The 16255-nt window shown below is 60.4% G+C and overlaps 1 protein-coding gene across 2 annotated transcripts; it reads right to left on the bottom strand.

The window, feature by feature from the left end:
* Positions 1-60: 60 nt before the first annotated feature.
* SLC2A6 (solute carrier family 2 member 6) lies at positions 61-6032 on the bottom strand. Of its 2 annotated transcripts, XM_068155608.1 has the most exons (10): positions 5892-6032; positions 4754-4916; positions 4426-4632; positions 3201-3300; positions 2428-2639; positions 2024-2176; positions 1616-1724; positions 1174-1347; positions 707-852; positions 61-627 (listed from the first exon to the last, which is right to left on the bottom strand). In XM_068155608.1, exons 1-10 carry the CDS (start codon positions 5990-5992, stop codon positions 472-474), a joined length of 1521 nt encoding a protein of 506 aa, XP_068011709.1. In that variant the 5' UTR covers positions 5993-6032; the 3' UTR covers positions 61-471. The 2 variants fall into 2 exon arrangements, with proteins under 2 accessions (XP_068011709.1, XP_068011710.1); XM_068155609.1 differs by lacking the exon at positions 2024-2176.
* Positions 6033-16255: the final 10223 nt, after the last annotated feature.

Genomic DNA, 16255 nt, shown 5'->3' with positions numbered 1-16255 from the left:
GTCCTGCTCTGCTTCTCCCATCCCACCCTTTGCTGCAAAGCTTCACTCAACAGCTTGAGCTTGGAGGCAGAACTGCTTTATTCCTGCAGCTAGGTGATGGACTGTGGCACAATGGTCACAGCTGCCAGCTCTGGCCAAGCCCTCAGGCTCCTGGGCTGCTTTGGTGGCTGCTGAGCAAGGGATGCTCGTGGTCTGCCTCTGGCCTGCAGCCACACTTCTGTATGTACCAGGACATCTTTGTCCCCAGCCTGGCACTGGCTCCCTGCTCCCACACCTCCCCTGGGCACATTCCCCACAGGGCAAGAGGGAGTGCTGGGAGGAGAAGGTAAAGCTCCAGCTGGCAACATCCCAAGTGAGGAGATCATTGCCACCTCTCCCCCTGCCTTTGCAGAGAGCTCCAGTGGCCAGCTCCAGCTGCAGCAGTGTTCCCTGGCTGCCCTGGAGCGTGTGGCCTGCCCTGGTGCTGGCTTTCTACCTCATGAAGGACCTGCGGCCAGTCCTGAAGAAGGACTCGATCTGCTCCAGGGAGCTGCCTTTGGTTTCTGGGACACAGCAGCCTGTGAAGAGGATGTTCCCAGCAGAGATGAGAGCAAAGAAGAGGAAGGGCACTTCCAAGCCAAAGCTATCCTGCAGAGTGGCACAGAAAGCAGTCGTGAGAGGAGGTGTGAGGAGGAGCTGCCGGGCGCGCTGCTGGGGCAGTACCCACCACGACTCGGAGGAAGAACTGGGTCAGGGTGAAGGCTGTCAGCCAGCTCACCACAACACACAGGCCTGAGGCCACCCCACGAGCTTTCAGAGGGAGGATCTCAGACATCAGCAGCCAGGTGATGGGGCCCCAGCCCATGGCATAACCTGCAGCAGGAGGAGGGCTATGGTGAGGCTCTGAAGCCCTCTGAGGAGAGAGGAGCCCCTGTGCAGTGCTGTCCTGCTCCCCCACCAGCCATCACTCCCTCCTGGTCATGCTCTCAAAGTGACTCAGTCTTCAGAGTGCCAAGTCCTCAGTCAGTCCCCAGAGTGGCTTCAGCTGCCACCTTTCCTGCTCTTCCAGGGCCAGCTGCCTGCCTTCCACCCCCAAGCCCAAACTCCTTGCTCCATACCACCCTCCTTCAAATGAGCAATGTGCCCCTCCCCCAGCCCTGTGCTGGGGGGGCTGGGCTCCCTCTCTGCACCTACCCATTATGAAGAGCATGGTGGCCAGGAGGGGGATGAGGGTGATGTAGTTAGTTGGCTCAGCAGGCAGCCTGGCAGAGCTGCCCAGGGTCTCGTTGGCCGCGGTGCCGTTCGGAGCAGCTGGCTCGAAGTGGACATAGAGCCCCATGGTCAGGTTGGAGACCAGCATGACCCCAGCTGTGGAGAGATGCAGCAGCCCAGGGGGGCTGATGGGTGAGTGGTCCCCTTGGGGGACCCAGCCCCTGGGGATGGGTGGGTGGTCCCCTCTCTGGCAGGGACTGAGCCCCCAGAACGTCTCCGCTCAGGAGCTGAGCCACCACCAAGGGAGAGAGAGCTCCTCTAGTCCCTGCCTGTGTGGCTGAAGTTTCCACTCCTGCCTGTTTGCAGGGCTCCTGGGAAGCCTCAGGCAAGAGCTTGCCCTCCAGGGCAGCGTGGAGGGACTCACCTGACACGAAGAGGAGGATCTTCCTCCCAGCTTTGTCCATGGAGGCAGCAGCGATGGCCACCGAGAAGAGCCTGACCAAGCCAACCAGGGCTGCATCATACTCTGCTCTCTGCAGGCACAAAAGCAGTGGGGAAGCTGAGATGGGAGAGCCAGGGGCAGGTTCCTGCAGGTGTTGCTTTGGTGCTGGCTGCTGCCCTTGCCAAGTTCTCCTCCTGCAGGCAGAGGCCAGAGGAGAGCAGGGAGGCAGTGGGGCCGGTCCTGCTCCCCAGCCTCGCTCAGCCTTCTGCTGCAGAGTGCCTTGAAAGAGACTTCCACAGCTGGGGTCTTGGAGCTGCAGAGGGCTGGGGGCCTTGAGCTCCGCCACTGGAGACAGGAGAGGCCAAGCACAGCCCAAGCCCCAGGGCTCACCAGGATGACAGAGGTCTTCTTGAATATGGGCTGCAGGTACACGAGGATGCAGGTGACTCCAGAGAGCTGCTGCAGGAACCTCATCCCCACTGCTATCAGGATGGGCTTGTAGATGAAGGGGTCCTTGATCTCAGCACAGGAAACCCTCTGGCTCTGGAGGGGACAAAGCCAGACAGCCAGGGTGGTTACCACCTCTGGGGGGGCACAGAATCCTGGAACTGGCCTGGTTGGAAGAGAGCTTTAAGATCGCTGAGTCAAAGCTTCCTCTTAAGCCCACCGTGGGCATTCAGCCCTGTCCCCAAGTGCCCTGTCCACGCCACCACAGCACCCAGAAGGTGGCTCAGGGGCTGCCTGCTGGAGGCTGGGTTCTGCAGGCTGCCCCTGCTGGAGCTGAGCCTCCTCACCTGCTTCCTCACACTGTCCTTGATCTGCTCGTACTCGCGGCCGTAGTCTGTGTCCCTGCCCCGCAGCCAGCACAGGGACCGCAGGGCCTCTCCCTCCTTGCCCTGGGAGAGCAGGAAGCGAGGGGAGCTGGGCATGAAGCAGAGCAGGATGATCATGATCAGCACAGGCACCTCCCCTGCCACGGCCAGCCAGCGCCAGTCCAGCACCAGTCCTGCAGAGCAGCACAGTCAGGAGCAGAAAGCACTCAGGGGAGGGTCCTGCCCTTGTCTGCACCTGGGCACCCCCAAAACTTGGTTGAAGCAAGAGAATGGGGGCAAAAAAAGAGCAAAGCTAAAGAGACTTGGCATGGTTTTGTCTCAGCAGAGAAGCATTTCCAGCTGGGCACTCTGGGGAAGTTCCAGCCCAGCCAGGCCACAGCTGCAGCAAGAGCCCAGTTCTGGGGTCCCCAGTTCAAGAGAGAGAGGGAGAGAGTCCAGAGGAGGCTGCAGAGATGCTGGGGTGTGTGTGTGGGGGGGGGGGCCTGGAGCATCTCAGTGAGGAGGAAAGGCTGAGCTGAAAGCTCAGCAGGACCCAGGTCTGCAGGCATGCTGCCAGCCACGGAGCCAGGGGGGTTGTGGATTCATCCCTCAGAGCACACACACAGGGGTGGGCTGTGCATGGCTGAGCCTCTCCAGCCCCCCTTTGCCCACCCCTGGGGGTGGTGAGCTGGCTGCAAGGGGCAGGGGTCCACCAGCTGGGTGAGGAAGAGGAGAGGTCTCGGGGAGATACTTGCCCAGCGCGTAGAGGATGAGGGAGCCCAGCACTGCCATGAGCTGGGGACAAGCCCCCAGCATGCCTCTGACCCCGGGGTGGGAGATCTCAGAGATGTAGACCTGGAGCAGGACCACACACACTCAGCAGAGCTGCAGCCCACAGCCATCCCCTCCACAGCCATCCCCACCACAACCTGGCCTCTGGCACCTTGCAGATGTCCACCAGGGCCAGGGGAAACCCAAAGTGCCCTTTGTGGTGGGAGCCTGGCTGGTCCTGGCAGGGGGAGAGGACAGCCTTGCAGGCACCACTGCCTCACCCTGGGGTGGGAGCAGCTCTCCAGCAGCACAAAGGCTCCCAGCACCATGAAGCCATGCCCCAGGGTTACTCAATCCTTGCCTTCCCCTCTGCATGCAACGTGAGGTCAGTGTTTGGTAAACACAAGGGGAAACAGCTGCTGGTGGGAGCAGGGCAGGCATGGGGAACCTGCCTTCCCTTTTCTGCACAGCTCCCTCCTCCAGCCCCCCAGCTGCAGCCCTGGAGCTCTGCCTGATGCCTCCAGAAAGCACTGAGGTCACTGAATGCATTGGGTTGGAAGGGACCCCTCAAAGGTCAGCCTAGAATCCTGCAATGGGTTGGATGGGAAGAGACCTTCAAGCTCATCCAGTTCCAACCCCCTGCCACAGGCAGGGACACCTCCCCCCAGCCCAGCTTGCTCAAGGCCTCATCCTGCCTGGCCCTGAGCACCTCCAGGGAGGGGGCAGCCACATCCTCCCTGGGCAGCCTGTCCCAGTGTCTCCCCACCCTCCCTGGGAAGAGTTTCTTCCTCGTCTCCAGTTTCAGTCTCCCCTGCTCCGGTTTCAACCCTCTCCCCCTTGCCCTCTCGCTGCAGGACCCTTACAAAAGTCCCTCCCCAGCTCTCCTGCAGCCCCTTCAGGCGCTGGGAGGCTGCTCTGAGCTCTGCCCGGAGCCTTTTCTTGCCCAGGCTGACCAGCAGCCTTCTCTTGCCCAGGCTGACCCGCAGCCTTCTCTTGCCCAGGCTGACCCGCAGCCTTCTCTTGCCCAGGCTGACCCGCAGCCTTCTCTTGCCCAGTCTGACCCGCAGCCTTCTCTTGCCCAGTCTGACCCGCAGCCTTCTCTTGCCCAGGCTGACCAGCAGCCTTCTCTTGCCCAGGCTGACCAGCAGCCTTCTCTTGCCCAGGCTGAGCCGCAGCCCTGTCCCCCCTGGCAGCCCCGCGCCGCCTTACCGGGATGGAGGCGGAGGTGACGCCGCCGGCGTAGCCGGTCAGGATGCGACCCAGCAGCAGCATGGGGAAGCCCTGGGCGCCAGCCAGCAGGGCCAGCCCCAGGGCCGAGGGCACTGCCGAGAACATGATGCTCAGCTTGCGACCCAGCAGATCGTTGAGCAGCATGGTGCTGAGGCCCCCCGCCGCGGCTCCCAGCGTGAACACCGACTGCGGGGGCACAAGCAGAGGGCTCTTGGTGGGGCCGGGCTCCCCCTGCGTGCCCCCCCAGCTCTGTGCCCCCCCAGCTCTGTGCCCCGCTCCTGGCGCGGACACAACCTCAGCTCCTTACCCCAAACCAGGATGCTGTGTGCTGGTCCAGCCTGAGGGCCGGGTCGGGGTGAGCCTCCAGGGCAGGGATGACAGGGGAGGGATAAACCAGCGCGAAGCCGAAGCTGAAGTTCCCCAGGACAGCGGCGAAGACGGCCAGGTAGAGCCTCTCGTTGTGCAGGCTCCTGAGGGAGGGGTGGCGTGAGAAGGACGGCCTGGGCTCACTTATCAGCCCCGGCAGAAGCCCTGCCTCTGCCTTGCGGCTTCCTCCAGCCCTTGCCGAGGTTCCTGTGCCACCCCCGGGGGGACTCGCCCAGGGGATGGCCCTGCACAGCCCCGCTGGGGGGGAGGCTTCTCCCGGCGGAGCAGCAGCTGCTCCTCAGCGCGGTGCGGGGAGAGAGGCTTTCCCCTCGGGCACCACCAGGGTTTTCCCTCCGTGCTGGGTGGGTTTCAGTGGGCTCAGCCGGGAAAAGCAGGAGCTGCAGCTGGGGGGCACCAGGGACCCAGCCAGCTTGTCCTGGAGGAGCAGGGAGTGAGTTCCTCTCCTGCAGCCAGGGAGTTGGTCTGGGTGGAAAGCACCTTTCAGATCATCCAGCCTGAGCCTGAGCCCAGCACTGCCAGGGCACCACTGACCCACGGCCCTCAGCACCACACCTCCAGGGCTTTGGACTCCAGCACTGCCCTGGGCAGCCTGGGCCAGGCCTTGACAACCCTTTTGGGCAACGATTTTTGATCCTAATGTCCAGCCTAAAGCCCTCCTGATGCAACTTGAGACCGTGTCCTTTTGTGCCTTGGGACCAACCCCCACCTCCCTCCATCAGGGAGTCAGAGAGAGCAAGCAGGTCGAGGTCACCCTGCCCACCAGCAGGACCTTCATGCCCCTGTGAGAGCTGAGTGCCCCAAAGCAGTCCCACCTGCAGCTCTCCCAGGTGGGCTCCCCCACCCTGGGCAGGGTGAAACCCCACCTGAAGGCAACTCAGCAACGACAGCAGCCCGAAGAGCTCTCCCTGGCACTTGGGGATGTGGCTTGGTGGCCATGGTGGTGTTGGGCTGATGATCTTAGAGCCCTCTGCCAACCAAACCAGCTCCATGGTTGCACCAATGCCTCCCAGCCCAGTGCTCCCGGGAGAGGGAGAGCCCAGCCCAGCCCCAGCCCTCACCTCAGGTACTCCTTGTCGAGCCTCTTGCTGGTGCTGCCTGGGAAGGTCTGGTAGGAGGAGCTGCCCGTCCTGACCAGGGGCTCCCTGGCACTGGGCTCCATGGTGGTGCCAGGGCTGCTGCCCCTCGCGCTCTGGGTGCTGCTGCTGGCTGCTCAGGGCTGCTGTGGGGCCAGGGAGGAAGGAGGCAGCAGAAAGTGAAAGGGGAGAGGCTGCTGGCGTTGCCTAATCTCAGAAATCTGCCCCTCGTGGGCTCACAGCCAGCCTCTGGGCAGGGAACTGGGAGGGGGCAGAGAGGCAGCAGGCACTGGGAGATGAGGCTGCCCTGCAGCCTTCACCCAGCCCTGCCCCCCACACACACCACCACACCAATCCCAGGGGGCCAGGTTGGCAGGGAGGGACCCCGAGGGTCATCTGGTCCAAGCTTCCTAGGTGATGGTGGAGTTGAAAGGAGCTGGCCCAGCCCCCTGCCAAGCTGAGCCTTCAAGCTGCCCACTGCTTCCCCTGGGAGGTGAGTCCAGCACCCAGCTCTTCCCATGGGGAACAGTTCCCCTGGGAGGTGATTCCAGCACCCAGCTCTTCCCATGGGGAACAGTTCCCCTGGGAGGTGAGTCCAGCACCCAGCTCTTCCCATGGGGAACAGTTCCCCTGGGAAGTGATTCCAGCACCCAGCTCTTCCCATGGGGAACAATTTTCCTCTGGAGTCCAGTGGGAATCTCCCCAGCAGTGGCTTGCCCCCATCACCCCTTGCCTTCTCCAGGAGACTCCTGGCCAAAAGGGAGTCTCCATCCTCCCGAGGCCAGCCTTTAATGTGCTACCAAACCCATCCCTGCAGTGGCACTTCCCAGGACAGAGCCCAGCCACCCTGGGGAAAGGCTTTCAGCACAGACCAGAGCTGAAGAAAAAGAAACAAGAGGTAGGTGAGCATGGAGGGGGCACAGGGAGCAGCTGAGGGGGATGAAGAGCGCTGAGGAGGAAGGCAAAGGGGAGGGCAGGCTCTCTGCCCCATGGGGTGCAGTTCTGGGGGGCTCTGGGCTGCCTTTGCCTCCTCAGCCTGATGGCCCCAAACCCTTCAGAGCACTGTGCTGGGGCATCTGCAGGATTTGGGGGGCTGCAAGGCTGAAGGGAAACAGATGTGGGGCCACATCTGCTGGCTTTGAGCTTGGGTTTGGTTGGCAAGGGAGGATTTTCCCTGCAGTGCTTCCCTCATTTCCATCACTCATCTTGGGCCCTGCTGCTCTGGAGACCACCAGGATGGGTCCTGAACCACTCCCCTGCCCCCCAGGCCTGTGTGGGAGCTTCAGTGACACTTTGCTGGCAGCCAGGACTTGCCACACTCTTTGTTCTGTGCACTCTGGTTCCTCTTCCCCAGCCACCAAGTGCTGCATTTAGCATCTGATGGGTGCTGGGGATTCACAGCTGACTCAGGGCTGTGCTGCCCCCCAGTCATGCAGCAGGAGGGCAGGGTGGCAGGGCTAGCTCATCCAGCAGCTTCCCAGGGCCCTGCTGGCCCAAGCAGGGATGTCTCAACGTCCTCCAGCCAGCCTGGAGCTGCTTCCTGCATCCTGGATACCTTCTCCACCAGCAAGCACCCTTGGTCCCTCCCTGTGGAGCTGGGCTGGCAGTGCCTCTTTGGTCCCCCAGTGGCCATGCCCTGGGCTCTGGACATGGTTCAGTGGTGACCTAGCAGCTGGGTGGAGGGTTGGACTTGAAAAGGGGCTGAAAAAGTCTTTTCCAACCCAACCAACCCTCTGATTCCTGCTCCATCCCACAGCTCTGTGGCCAGTAAGAGGGCTCTGGAGCCTGGAGGGTGAAGCAGGGAGGGACAAAGCCTCCACTCTGGGCAGGCAGCAAACCAACCCCTGGCCAGTTCAAGGGCAATCTGCTTTAGCTGAGAGCTGTTGGCTGCCTTGGCTGGGGTGAGGCAGTGCTCAGGCTCACCAGGGCCTTCCTCCCACCCCTCACCAGCTGTGCAGTAGCTCATGGGCATGGGCAAAAGCAAAGTGAGTGAGCAGCAGCAGAGGCACTTGGAAACCCAAGGGCCCTGCTTCATCCATTAGCTTCTGCTCCTCTTGGAAGGGAGGAATCAGCCACTCCCCAGGGCCATCCATCTCCATCCCTCAGCTGGCCACATCCTTTCCCCTAACTGGGGAGTGCTGGGGCAGGATGCAGCCACACTGGGCTGAGGGACAGCCCTGGGGCTGCTTCAGCCTGGGCTGGGGCAGGGATGCTGCTCTCTGCATCATCATCATCATCATCATCCACATCTCTTGGGGATGCAGCAGAGCTGCTGCTTGGGGGGATTTGGGGGGGGGGTATTTGGGGGGAGTGTGTGGTCCCTGTTGGGGTGGTAGGTCCTAAGGAGATAGATCAGGCTGCTCAGAGCCACAGAGTCCAATTGCCATGGCTGTGGGAACTCCTCTCTAGTGTGAGGTGTCCCTGCCCATGGCAGGGGGGTTGGAACTGGCTGAGCCTTGAGGTCCCTTCCAGCCCTGACAGCTCTGTGACTCCAGAGGAAAATTGTTCCCCTTGGGAGCAGTTGGACTCTGGAATCATCTCCCAAGGCAAGCAGGGAAGTCCCCTCCACTGGACAGTTCAAGGCTCAGCTTGCCAGGGTGCTGGGCCAGCTCATCTCAGCTCCACTGCCACCTAGAAAGGTTGGAGCAGATGACCCTTGGGGTCCCTCCCAGCCTGGCAGTCCATGGTTCTGTGAAGCAAGATGTGGACAAATGGCACAGGGCACATTTCCAGGCCCAGGCAGGAGGAGGTTGGTGACTGCAGGGTGCTGGGGGGCATCATGGAGTGAAGGTGGGGGCTGGCACCAGGCTGGATGCACCTCTGTGACAGGGCACCTGGGGACTCCAAGCTAAGGAGACAGCTCCAGCTGCTCCCCCCTGCAGCTTCCCAAGGCCTCAGGGCTTTGTCCAGCGGTGCCTTGCACCCCCAGCTCTGGGTGGAGCTCTGTGCCTGGAGCCCAGCTTGGCATTTCCAGCCAGGCAGAGAGAGATCAGAGCTGTGCTGAGCTGCAGCCCTCACCCCACTGCCCCCTGAGAGGAAAACAATCAGCACCTCTTCAGGCTGCCACCTGCTGAGCTGGTTGGGCTCAGGACTTGCTGAAATGTCTCTCAGTGGATGGAGGAGAGCAGAGTGGAAGAACAGAGCCTGGCAGGCTGCAGCAGCATGGAAAAGAGATTTTGGGGGGGGGAGGGAGGGTGCCTTGAAGGGCTGATGATGGATGTGCCTGGGAGGGATGGTAATGGCTTTGGAAGTATCCAAACACAGAGTGAGAGAATAACTCTGCCTAATAGACTGAGAAATGGATGTGGAGCAGGATCTGGCGTGGGGGTGCTGAGTGATGGAGAGCTGCTGGGCTGGGGAGCAGAGGCTTCTGCTGCTTTAGTGCTCTGGGAGGGGGGAGAACAAATAATGATGTGGCTGGCTGTGGAAAGCTCACTCTCAGGGTGTTGGGAAAGGCTGTTCCTGGCCTCCAAGCGAGGCTAGAGGACAGCCCTGGCCTTTGCAGTCCTCTGCTGGAGGGATTTGAGTGGCCAGCAGGTTAGAGGGAGCTGATTCTGCCCCTCTGGTGAGACCTCTCCTGCAGGGCTGTGCTCTGGAGCCCCCAAGAGCCACAAGAAGGACTTGGAGCTGTTGGAGAGGGGCCAGAGGAGGCCACAAAGATGCTCAGAGGGCTGCAGAACCTCCCCTGTAGGGGACAGGCTGGGTTGGGGCTGTTCATTCTGGGGAAGAGAAGGCTCCAGGCTGCTAAGCTGGGCAGGGGCTCAGGCAGCTGCTGCAGGTGGGTGAGAGCTTGGTGAGCACAGGGCTGCACTGCAGGGGCTGCAGCAGCTGAGCCCTGCCAGCCTACAGGGCAGGATTCAGGGGCTGGAGGTTATCCCTCCTGAGGTGTGATGACCTGCAGCCTAGGGAGGAGGTTCTGCCACAGGGAGGCTGGGGAGAGGCTGGAACAGGCTGCCCAGGGATGTGATGGAGGCTCCATCCCTGGAGACATCCAAGGTCAGCCTTGCTGGGCAGCCTGCTGTGGTTGGAGATGTCCTGCTGGGTTGGAGATGTCCTGCTGTGGTTGGAGATGTCCTGCTGTGGTTGGAGATGTCCTGCTGTGGTTGGAGACGTCCTGCTGTGGTTGGAGATGTCCTGCTGTGGTTGGAGATGTCCTGCTGGGTTGGAGATGTCCTGCTGGGTTGGAGATGTCCTGCTGTGGTTGGAGATGTCCTGCTGGGTTGGAGATGCCCTGCTGTGGTTGGAGATGTCCTGCTGGGTTGGAGATGCCCTGCTGTGGTTGGAGATGCCCTGCTGGGTTGGAGATGTCCTGCTGGGTTGGAGATGCCCTGCTGGGTTGGAGATGTCCTGCTGGGTTGGAGATGTCCTGCTGTGGTTGGAGACGTCCTGCTGTGGTTGGAGACGTCCTGCTGTGGTTGGAGATGTCCTGCTGGGTTGGAGATGTCCTGCTGGGTTGGAGATGTCCTGCTGGGTTGGAGATGCCCTGCTGTGGTTGGAGATGCCCTGCTGGGTTGGAGATGCCCTGCTGTGGTTGGAGATGTCCTGCTGGGTTGGAGATGTCCTGCTGTGGTTGGAGATGTCCTGCTGTGGTTGGAGATGTCCTGCTGGGTTGGAGATGTCCTGCTGGGTTGGAGATGCCCTGCTGTGGTTGGAGATGCCCTGCTGTGGTTGGAGATGTCCTGCTGTGGTTGGAGATGTCCTGCTGGGTTGGAGATGTCCTGCTGTGGTTGGAGATGCCCTGCTGGGTTGGAGATGCCCTGCTGTGGTTGGAGATGTCCTGCTGGGTTGGAGATGTCCTGCTGGGTTGGAGATGCCCTGCTGTGGTTGGAGATGTCCTGCTGTGGTTGGAGATGTCCTGCTGTGGTTGGAGATGTCCTGCTGTGGCTGGAGATGTCCTGCTGTGGTTGGAGATGCCCTGCTGGCTGCAGGGAGGTTGGACAAGATGACCTCTGAGGCTCCCTTCCAACCCAGTGCAGTCTGTGACTCTGTGAATGCTCCCACAGGGGCTGGATCCCCACTCGGGGAGCTGGAGGGCAGGGGGATGTAAAGCAGCTTAGGAGGCTTTCCCAGGGGGGATCAATCCTGGGGGGGAGGGCTCAGAGCCAGCCCTACCTGCTGCAGCAGGGCAGGCTGAGTTCAAGGGCTGATGGGGGGAGCACACAGCCTGCAGGGCAATGAAAGGATCCCAGAGGGGCTGCAGTGAAGCTGAGGGGCAGTGGCTGCTGGTTCTCAGCAGGGGCTTTGAGCCTCCCTCCATGGCAGGGACTCAAATTGGGGTTGCTGCTTCTTTACCCAACCACAAAGTTTCACAGAGACTCAGCTCCCATCCAGGAGGAGCCACAGGAGCTACAAATGGGCAGTGGCACACGTGGAAGTGGGAGCCAAGGAGTTTCCTTCCCTGTGTCCCACATTTCCAGAGCCCTGCTGAGGCCCCAGGGAGGTTTTTTTGACACCCTCTGTGGCTTGGGAGGTGAAGAGATAATTAGAGAACATCCTTCTTGAAAGCTGTTTGAATCAGTCTGAGCCTTTTATAACCTCTCCAGATCAACCTCCTGAGCTGGGCTCTGGGCTGGTGCCTGCTGCTGTGCCGCAGCCTGGGGGGGGGTTGGATGCCCCAAGCTTGGGTAGCTTGCAGGGAAGCTGCATTTAGTGGTGAGAGCTGGGAAGTCCTTGACCCTTCCTGGGAGGCAAAGACCTGGAGTCCTGTGTCTAGTTCGGGGCTGCTCAGGTTAGGAAAGATGTTGAGCTGCTGGAAGGTGTCCAGAGAAGGGCAAGAAAGCTGGGGAGGGGTCTGGAGCACAGCCCTGGGAGGAGAGGCTGAGGGAGCTGGGGTTGCTTAGCCTGGAGAAGAGGAGGCTCAGGGGAGACCTTCTTGCTCTCTCCAACTCCCTGCAGGGAGGTTGTAGCCAGGAGGGGGTTGGTCTCTTCTCCCAGGCACCCAGCACCAGAACAAGAGGACACAGTCTCAAGCTGTGCCAGGGGAGGTTTAGGCTGGAGGTGAGGAGAAAGTTCTTCCCAGACAGAGAGATTGGCCCTTGGGATGTGCTGCCCAGGGAGGTGGTGGAGTCCCCATCCCTGGAGATGTTCAGGAGGGGATTGGATGTGGCACTTGGAGCCATGGTTTAGCTGTCAGGAGGTGCTGGGTGCTAGGTTGGACTTGATGACCTCTGAGCTCTTTTCCAACCTTACTGACTCTGTGATTCCATGATTGTGTGACTGGGATCCTATGATTCCATCCCTCTGTGCTTCCATGATTCCATCCCTCTGTGCTCCCATGATTCCATCCCTCTGTGCTCCCATGCCCCCATGCTTTCCCTTTGATGGCCAGGCCTGGATCTCTTTACCCTCAGGGGGACAAATCTCCCCCTGAATTCCTGAGAGCTGCTGCCTGCTCCTGCCTTGGCTCCCTCTGTGCTTTTCTCCTGGTTAATATGATACCAGGGCTTCATTTTTCTTCCTTTCTTCCTTGCAGAGGGCAACCCACAGCAGCTCATTTCCTTGACTTCATGTGAGCCAGTTGTGCCTCACAGGCTGTTAACTTCATCACCCTCTTCTTCCAACAAAGACCTTGCTCCAAGAGACCCCAAAGCAGTGCAGCAGAGCTGGAACTGTGCTGCTGCTGCAGCTGCTGCGCTGGGACCTGCAACCAGCAGAGCCTCAGCTCCAGCCCTGCTGTTTGAGCCTCCTTTTTTCCAGCTGGGAATCCCCTCTCCCCCCCCAAACCAAACCCAAACCCAAACCAACCCCCCCTGAAATACCCTGCCACTTGCTGTACCTCTGCTGATGGATACCAACTGGAAAGGAGATCAGGGCTCTGACTCCCACACTGGGCTGTCTGCCCCTCTAATGAGGACCAGATGGGAGAGCTTGAGTGCAGCACTCTGCCTCCAGCACCCCCAAAATGCCCAAATCAGGAGGCCTGGGGTGGCTGGGGGGGGGGGAACTGGGGGTGGGGGGCAGTGGAGATGAACTGCACCAGCAGCCAGGGCTTGGATGGGTGCTCTGTGGGGTCCACAATGGGATACTGGTAGCCTCAGTGAGATACTGGGGGTCTGTTTTGGGCTACTGGGGGTCTGCAGGGGGATGTTGGGGGTCTGCAGTGGGATGCTGAGGCCTGCAGTGAGATACTGGGGGTCTGCAGTGCGAGGCTGAGAGCTGCAGTGGGGCATTGAGGGGTCCACAGTAGGATACTGGCATCTCCAATGAGACACTGGGGAGCCTGCAGTGAGGTGCTGGGGGAGGTCTAAATGGACTGCTGGGGTCTGCAGTGGGGCATTGAGGGGTCTGCAGTGAGGTGCTGGGGTCTAGAGTAGGATGCTGAGGTCTGCACTGAGGTGCTGGGGGGGTCTAAAGCGGGGTGCTGGGGTTTGTAGCAGAGTGCTGAGGGGTCTGTGTGGGGTGCTGGGGTCTAAAATGGGATAGTGAGGACTAAAGCTTGTGTGGAGTCTGCAGTGGGGTGCTGGGGTCTGCAGTGGGGTGCTGGGGTCTGCAGTGGGGTGCTGGGGTCTGCAGTGGGGTGCTGGGGGCTGCAGGCAGCTGCTGTTTAACCCTTGGTTTAACCTCTTGCAGCCTTGGGTATGGCTTGGCTCTGGGACACATCCTCCTGGGATGTCCCTGCTGAGTGCAGAGGGCTTGGACTAGAGGAGCTTGAAAGGTTCCTTCCAACCTGCCACGGTTCTGTGATCCCAGCCCTGGAGCTAGGAGCAAAGGTAGAGGGGGGAGGCAGCTTCTTCCCTCTGGCAAAGTGTTTGCTGCTGGTGGTGAGGAAGAAATTCTTCATGGAAAGAGTAATTGGCCATGGGGTGTGCTGCCCAGGGAGGTGGTGGAGTCCCCATCCCTGGAGGTGTTCAGGAGGGGATTGGATGTGGCACTTGGTGCCATGGTTTAGTCATGAGGTCTGTGGTGACAGCTTGGACTTGATGACCTCTGAGGTCTCTTCCACCCTTGGTGATTCTGTGACAGATGGGGACCAGGCTGTGCCCTGGGCTGGGGCTGGCACACCGTGGTGGGCAGGTTGGTATCCATCAGTCCCCTCTTCTGGAGAGGAGCAGGGCTGCTGTGGTGGCCCCAAAAGGGCAAAGCTGAGCTGGCATTCCCATGCAGGGGGAGCAGGAGGCAGCTGCACCCTGGAAGCAGGAGGAGGAGCTGTTCATAAGCCCCTCGTAGCACGTTCAGCCTGCCGACAGCAAACCTCAGGGATGGAGTCCTGAGTGAGAGCAGAGACCTGAACAAGCACATTTCTGCTCCACTGGTGATCTGTTCAGGGGAGAAGCTGGTCCCAGCCACCTGTTAGTCCCGGAGTGAACCTCAAGGATTGCTGGGCAGGCATTCCCGGCTTTTTACTGGCACAGCAGGGCTCTGCCCTGTGATCCTGGGGTGTCCCCCAGTGATTGTCCCACCCCAGGTCGTTGAAAGCAGCTCTGAATGTTTTGAATTGTTCTTAGACAAAAGGAGCTTTGAGGGGTTGGGAGGTCAGGGGAGGTTTAGGCTGGAGGTGAGGAAGAAATTCTTCCCAGCAAGAGAGATTGGCCATGGGGATGTGCTGCCCAGGGAGGTGGTGGAGTCCCCATCCCTGGAGGTGTTTAGGAAGAGCCTGGCTGAGGCACTTGGTGCCATGGTTGAGTTGATCAGATGGTGCTGGGTGAGAGTTTGGACTGGATGATCTCAAAGGTCTTTTCCAACCTGGTCTATTCTATTCTATTCTATTCTATTCTATTCTATTCTATTCTATTCTACTCTACTCTACTCTACTCTACTCTACTCTACTCTACTCTGCTCTACTCTGCTCTACCCTACCCTACCCTAACCTACCCTACCCTATCTATCCTATCCTAACCTAACCTAACCTAACCTATCCTATCCCATCCCATCCCATCCCATCCCATCCTCTCTTTGTGGCTCCCCTGGTCCCACTCCATCAGCTCCACATCCCTCTTGCCTTGTGGGGGGGGGGTCCCACAGCTGGGCACAGAGCTGCCAGCAAGGTCTCACCAGGGGCAGAGCAATGGCAGCTGCCATCCCTGCTAGGTCCTTGTCCCCTTCCGGGGGCTTCCTGCCCCTTGAGGGGTGTCCTGCAGGCCGGGGGCAGCGGAGGAGCTGCTGTGAGAGCCCTGAACTGGGCTGGGCTGCGCCGGGCTGGGCTGTGCCGGGCTGGGCTATGCTGCGCCGGGCTGGGCTATGCTGCGCCGGGCTGGGCTGCGCCGGGCTGGGCTATGCTGCGCCGGGCTATGCTGCGCTGGGCTGTGCTGCGCCGGGCTGGGCTGCGCTGTGCTGGGCTGCGGCGGCCCGAGCTGCGGCGGGCCAGGCTGCGCCGGGCTGGGCTGCAAACCCCCTGCGGTTTCGCTGACAAATTCGAAGCAGGGCTGCTCAATCCACTCCAGCCCTGCTACTGTGGACCTAGCAGACTGTAAAGCATTTATTGGAGTTGCTCGAGGCGAACTCCAGCATCTGTGGAATCACAAGTCCAGGAAGTAATTGCATCCACAAGGAAAATATTTGTCTGTATAATTCACTGACCCATTTTATAAACATTGTGGTTCCACCTTGGGCTTCTTCTCTCTTCCTTTGGCCTTTTCCTTCCCCCTCCCCTTTTCCTTCCCCCTCCCCTTTTCCTTCCCCCTCCCCTTTTCCCTTCCCCCCTCCCCTTTTCCTTCCCCCCTCCCTTTTCCTTCCCCCTCCCCTTTTTCCTTCCCCCTCCCCTTTTTCCTTCCCCCTCCCCTTTTTCCTTCCCCCTCCCCTTTTTCCTTCCCCCTCCCCTTTTTCCTTCCCCCTCCCCTTTTTCCTTCCCCCTCCCCTTTTTCCTTCCCCCTCCCCTTTTTCCTTCCCCCTCCCCTTTTTCCTTCCCCCTCCCCTTTTTCCTTCCCCCTCCCCTTTTTCCTTCCCCCTCCCCTTTTTCCTTCCCCCTCCCCTTTTTCCTTCCCCCTCCCCTTTTTCCTTCCCCCTCCCCTTTTCCTTCCCCCCTCCCCTTTTCCTTCCCCCTCCCTTTTCTTTTCTTCCTCCCCTTTTCCTTCCTTTTCTTCTCTTCCCTCCCCTCCTGATCCTTCCCTGCCCAAGTGTCTGAGGTTTCTGGGCTCTGGGGAGCTGTGCTCGGTGGCTCCACGTCTGGCAGGGACAGGAGGAGGCGGAGAGGAAAGCCCCAAGCGCCGTGTGCTGGGCTCTGGAGCCGGTACCACCACCACGGGGGCAGTGCAGGCACTGGGAGCTCTGGAGGAGCAAGGGGAACAGCTCTGGAGAAGCAGGCAGGCAGCATGGACGGCTCCTGCCGAGCTTGGCAAGCACCAAGGAATTGTTTTGGGGGCAAGGACTTCTCTTTCTTCAGCTTTGCCAGAGGATGAGTCACAGCCACGGCC

This window comes from Melanerpes formicivorus, unplaced genomic scaffold (genome assembly GCF_026170545.1).
Source record: "Melanerpes formicivorus ecotype bairdi unplaced genomic scaffold, bMelFor1.0.p_v2 SCAF_33, whole genome shotgun sequence".
Taxonomy (NCBI): Eukaryota; Metazoa; Chordata; class Aves; order Piciformes; family Picidae; genus Melanerpes; species Melanerpes formicivorus.
The sequence above is the reverse complement of the archived record's forward strand: the minus strand, read 5'-3'. Positions and strand labels throughout refer to the sequence as shown.

Coding starts and splice junctions, on each gene's coding strand:
- SLC2A6 (XM_068155608.1), bottom strand. CDS start 5,992: ATGGAGCCCAGTGCCAGGGAGCCCCTGGTCAGGACGGGCAGCTCCTCC. Junction 3,301..4,425: donor TCACCTCCGCCTCCATCCCG/GTAAGGCGGCGC, acceptor GTCCTGCTCCAG/GTCTACATCTCTGAGATCTC. Junction 2,177..2,427: donor AGGACAGTGTGAGGAAGCAG/GTGAGGAGGCTC, acceptor TGTCCCCTCCAG/AGCCAGAGGGTTTCCTGTGC.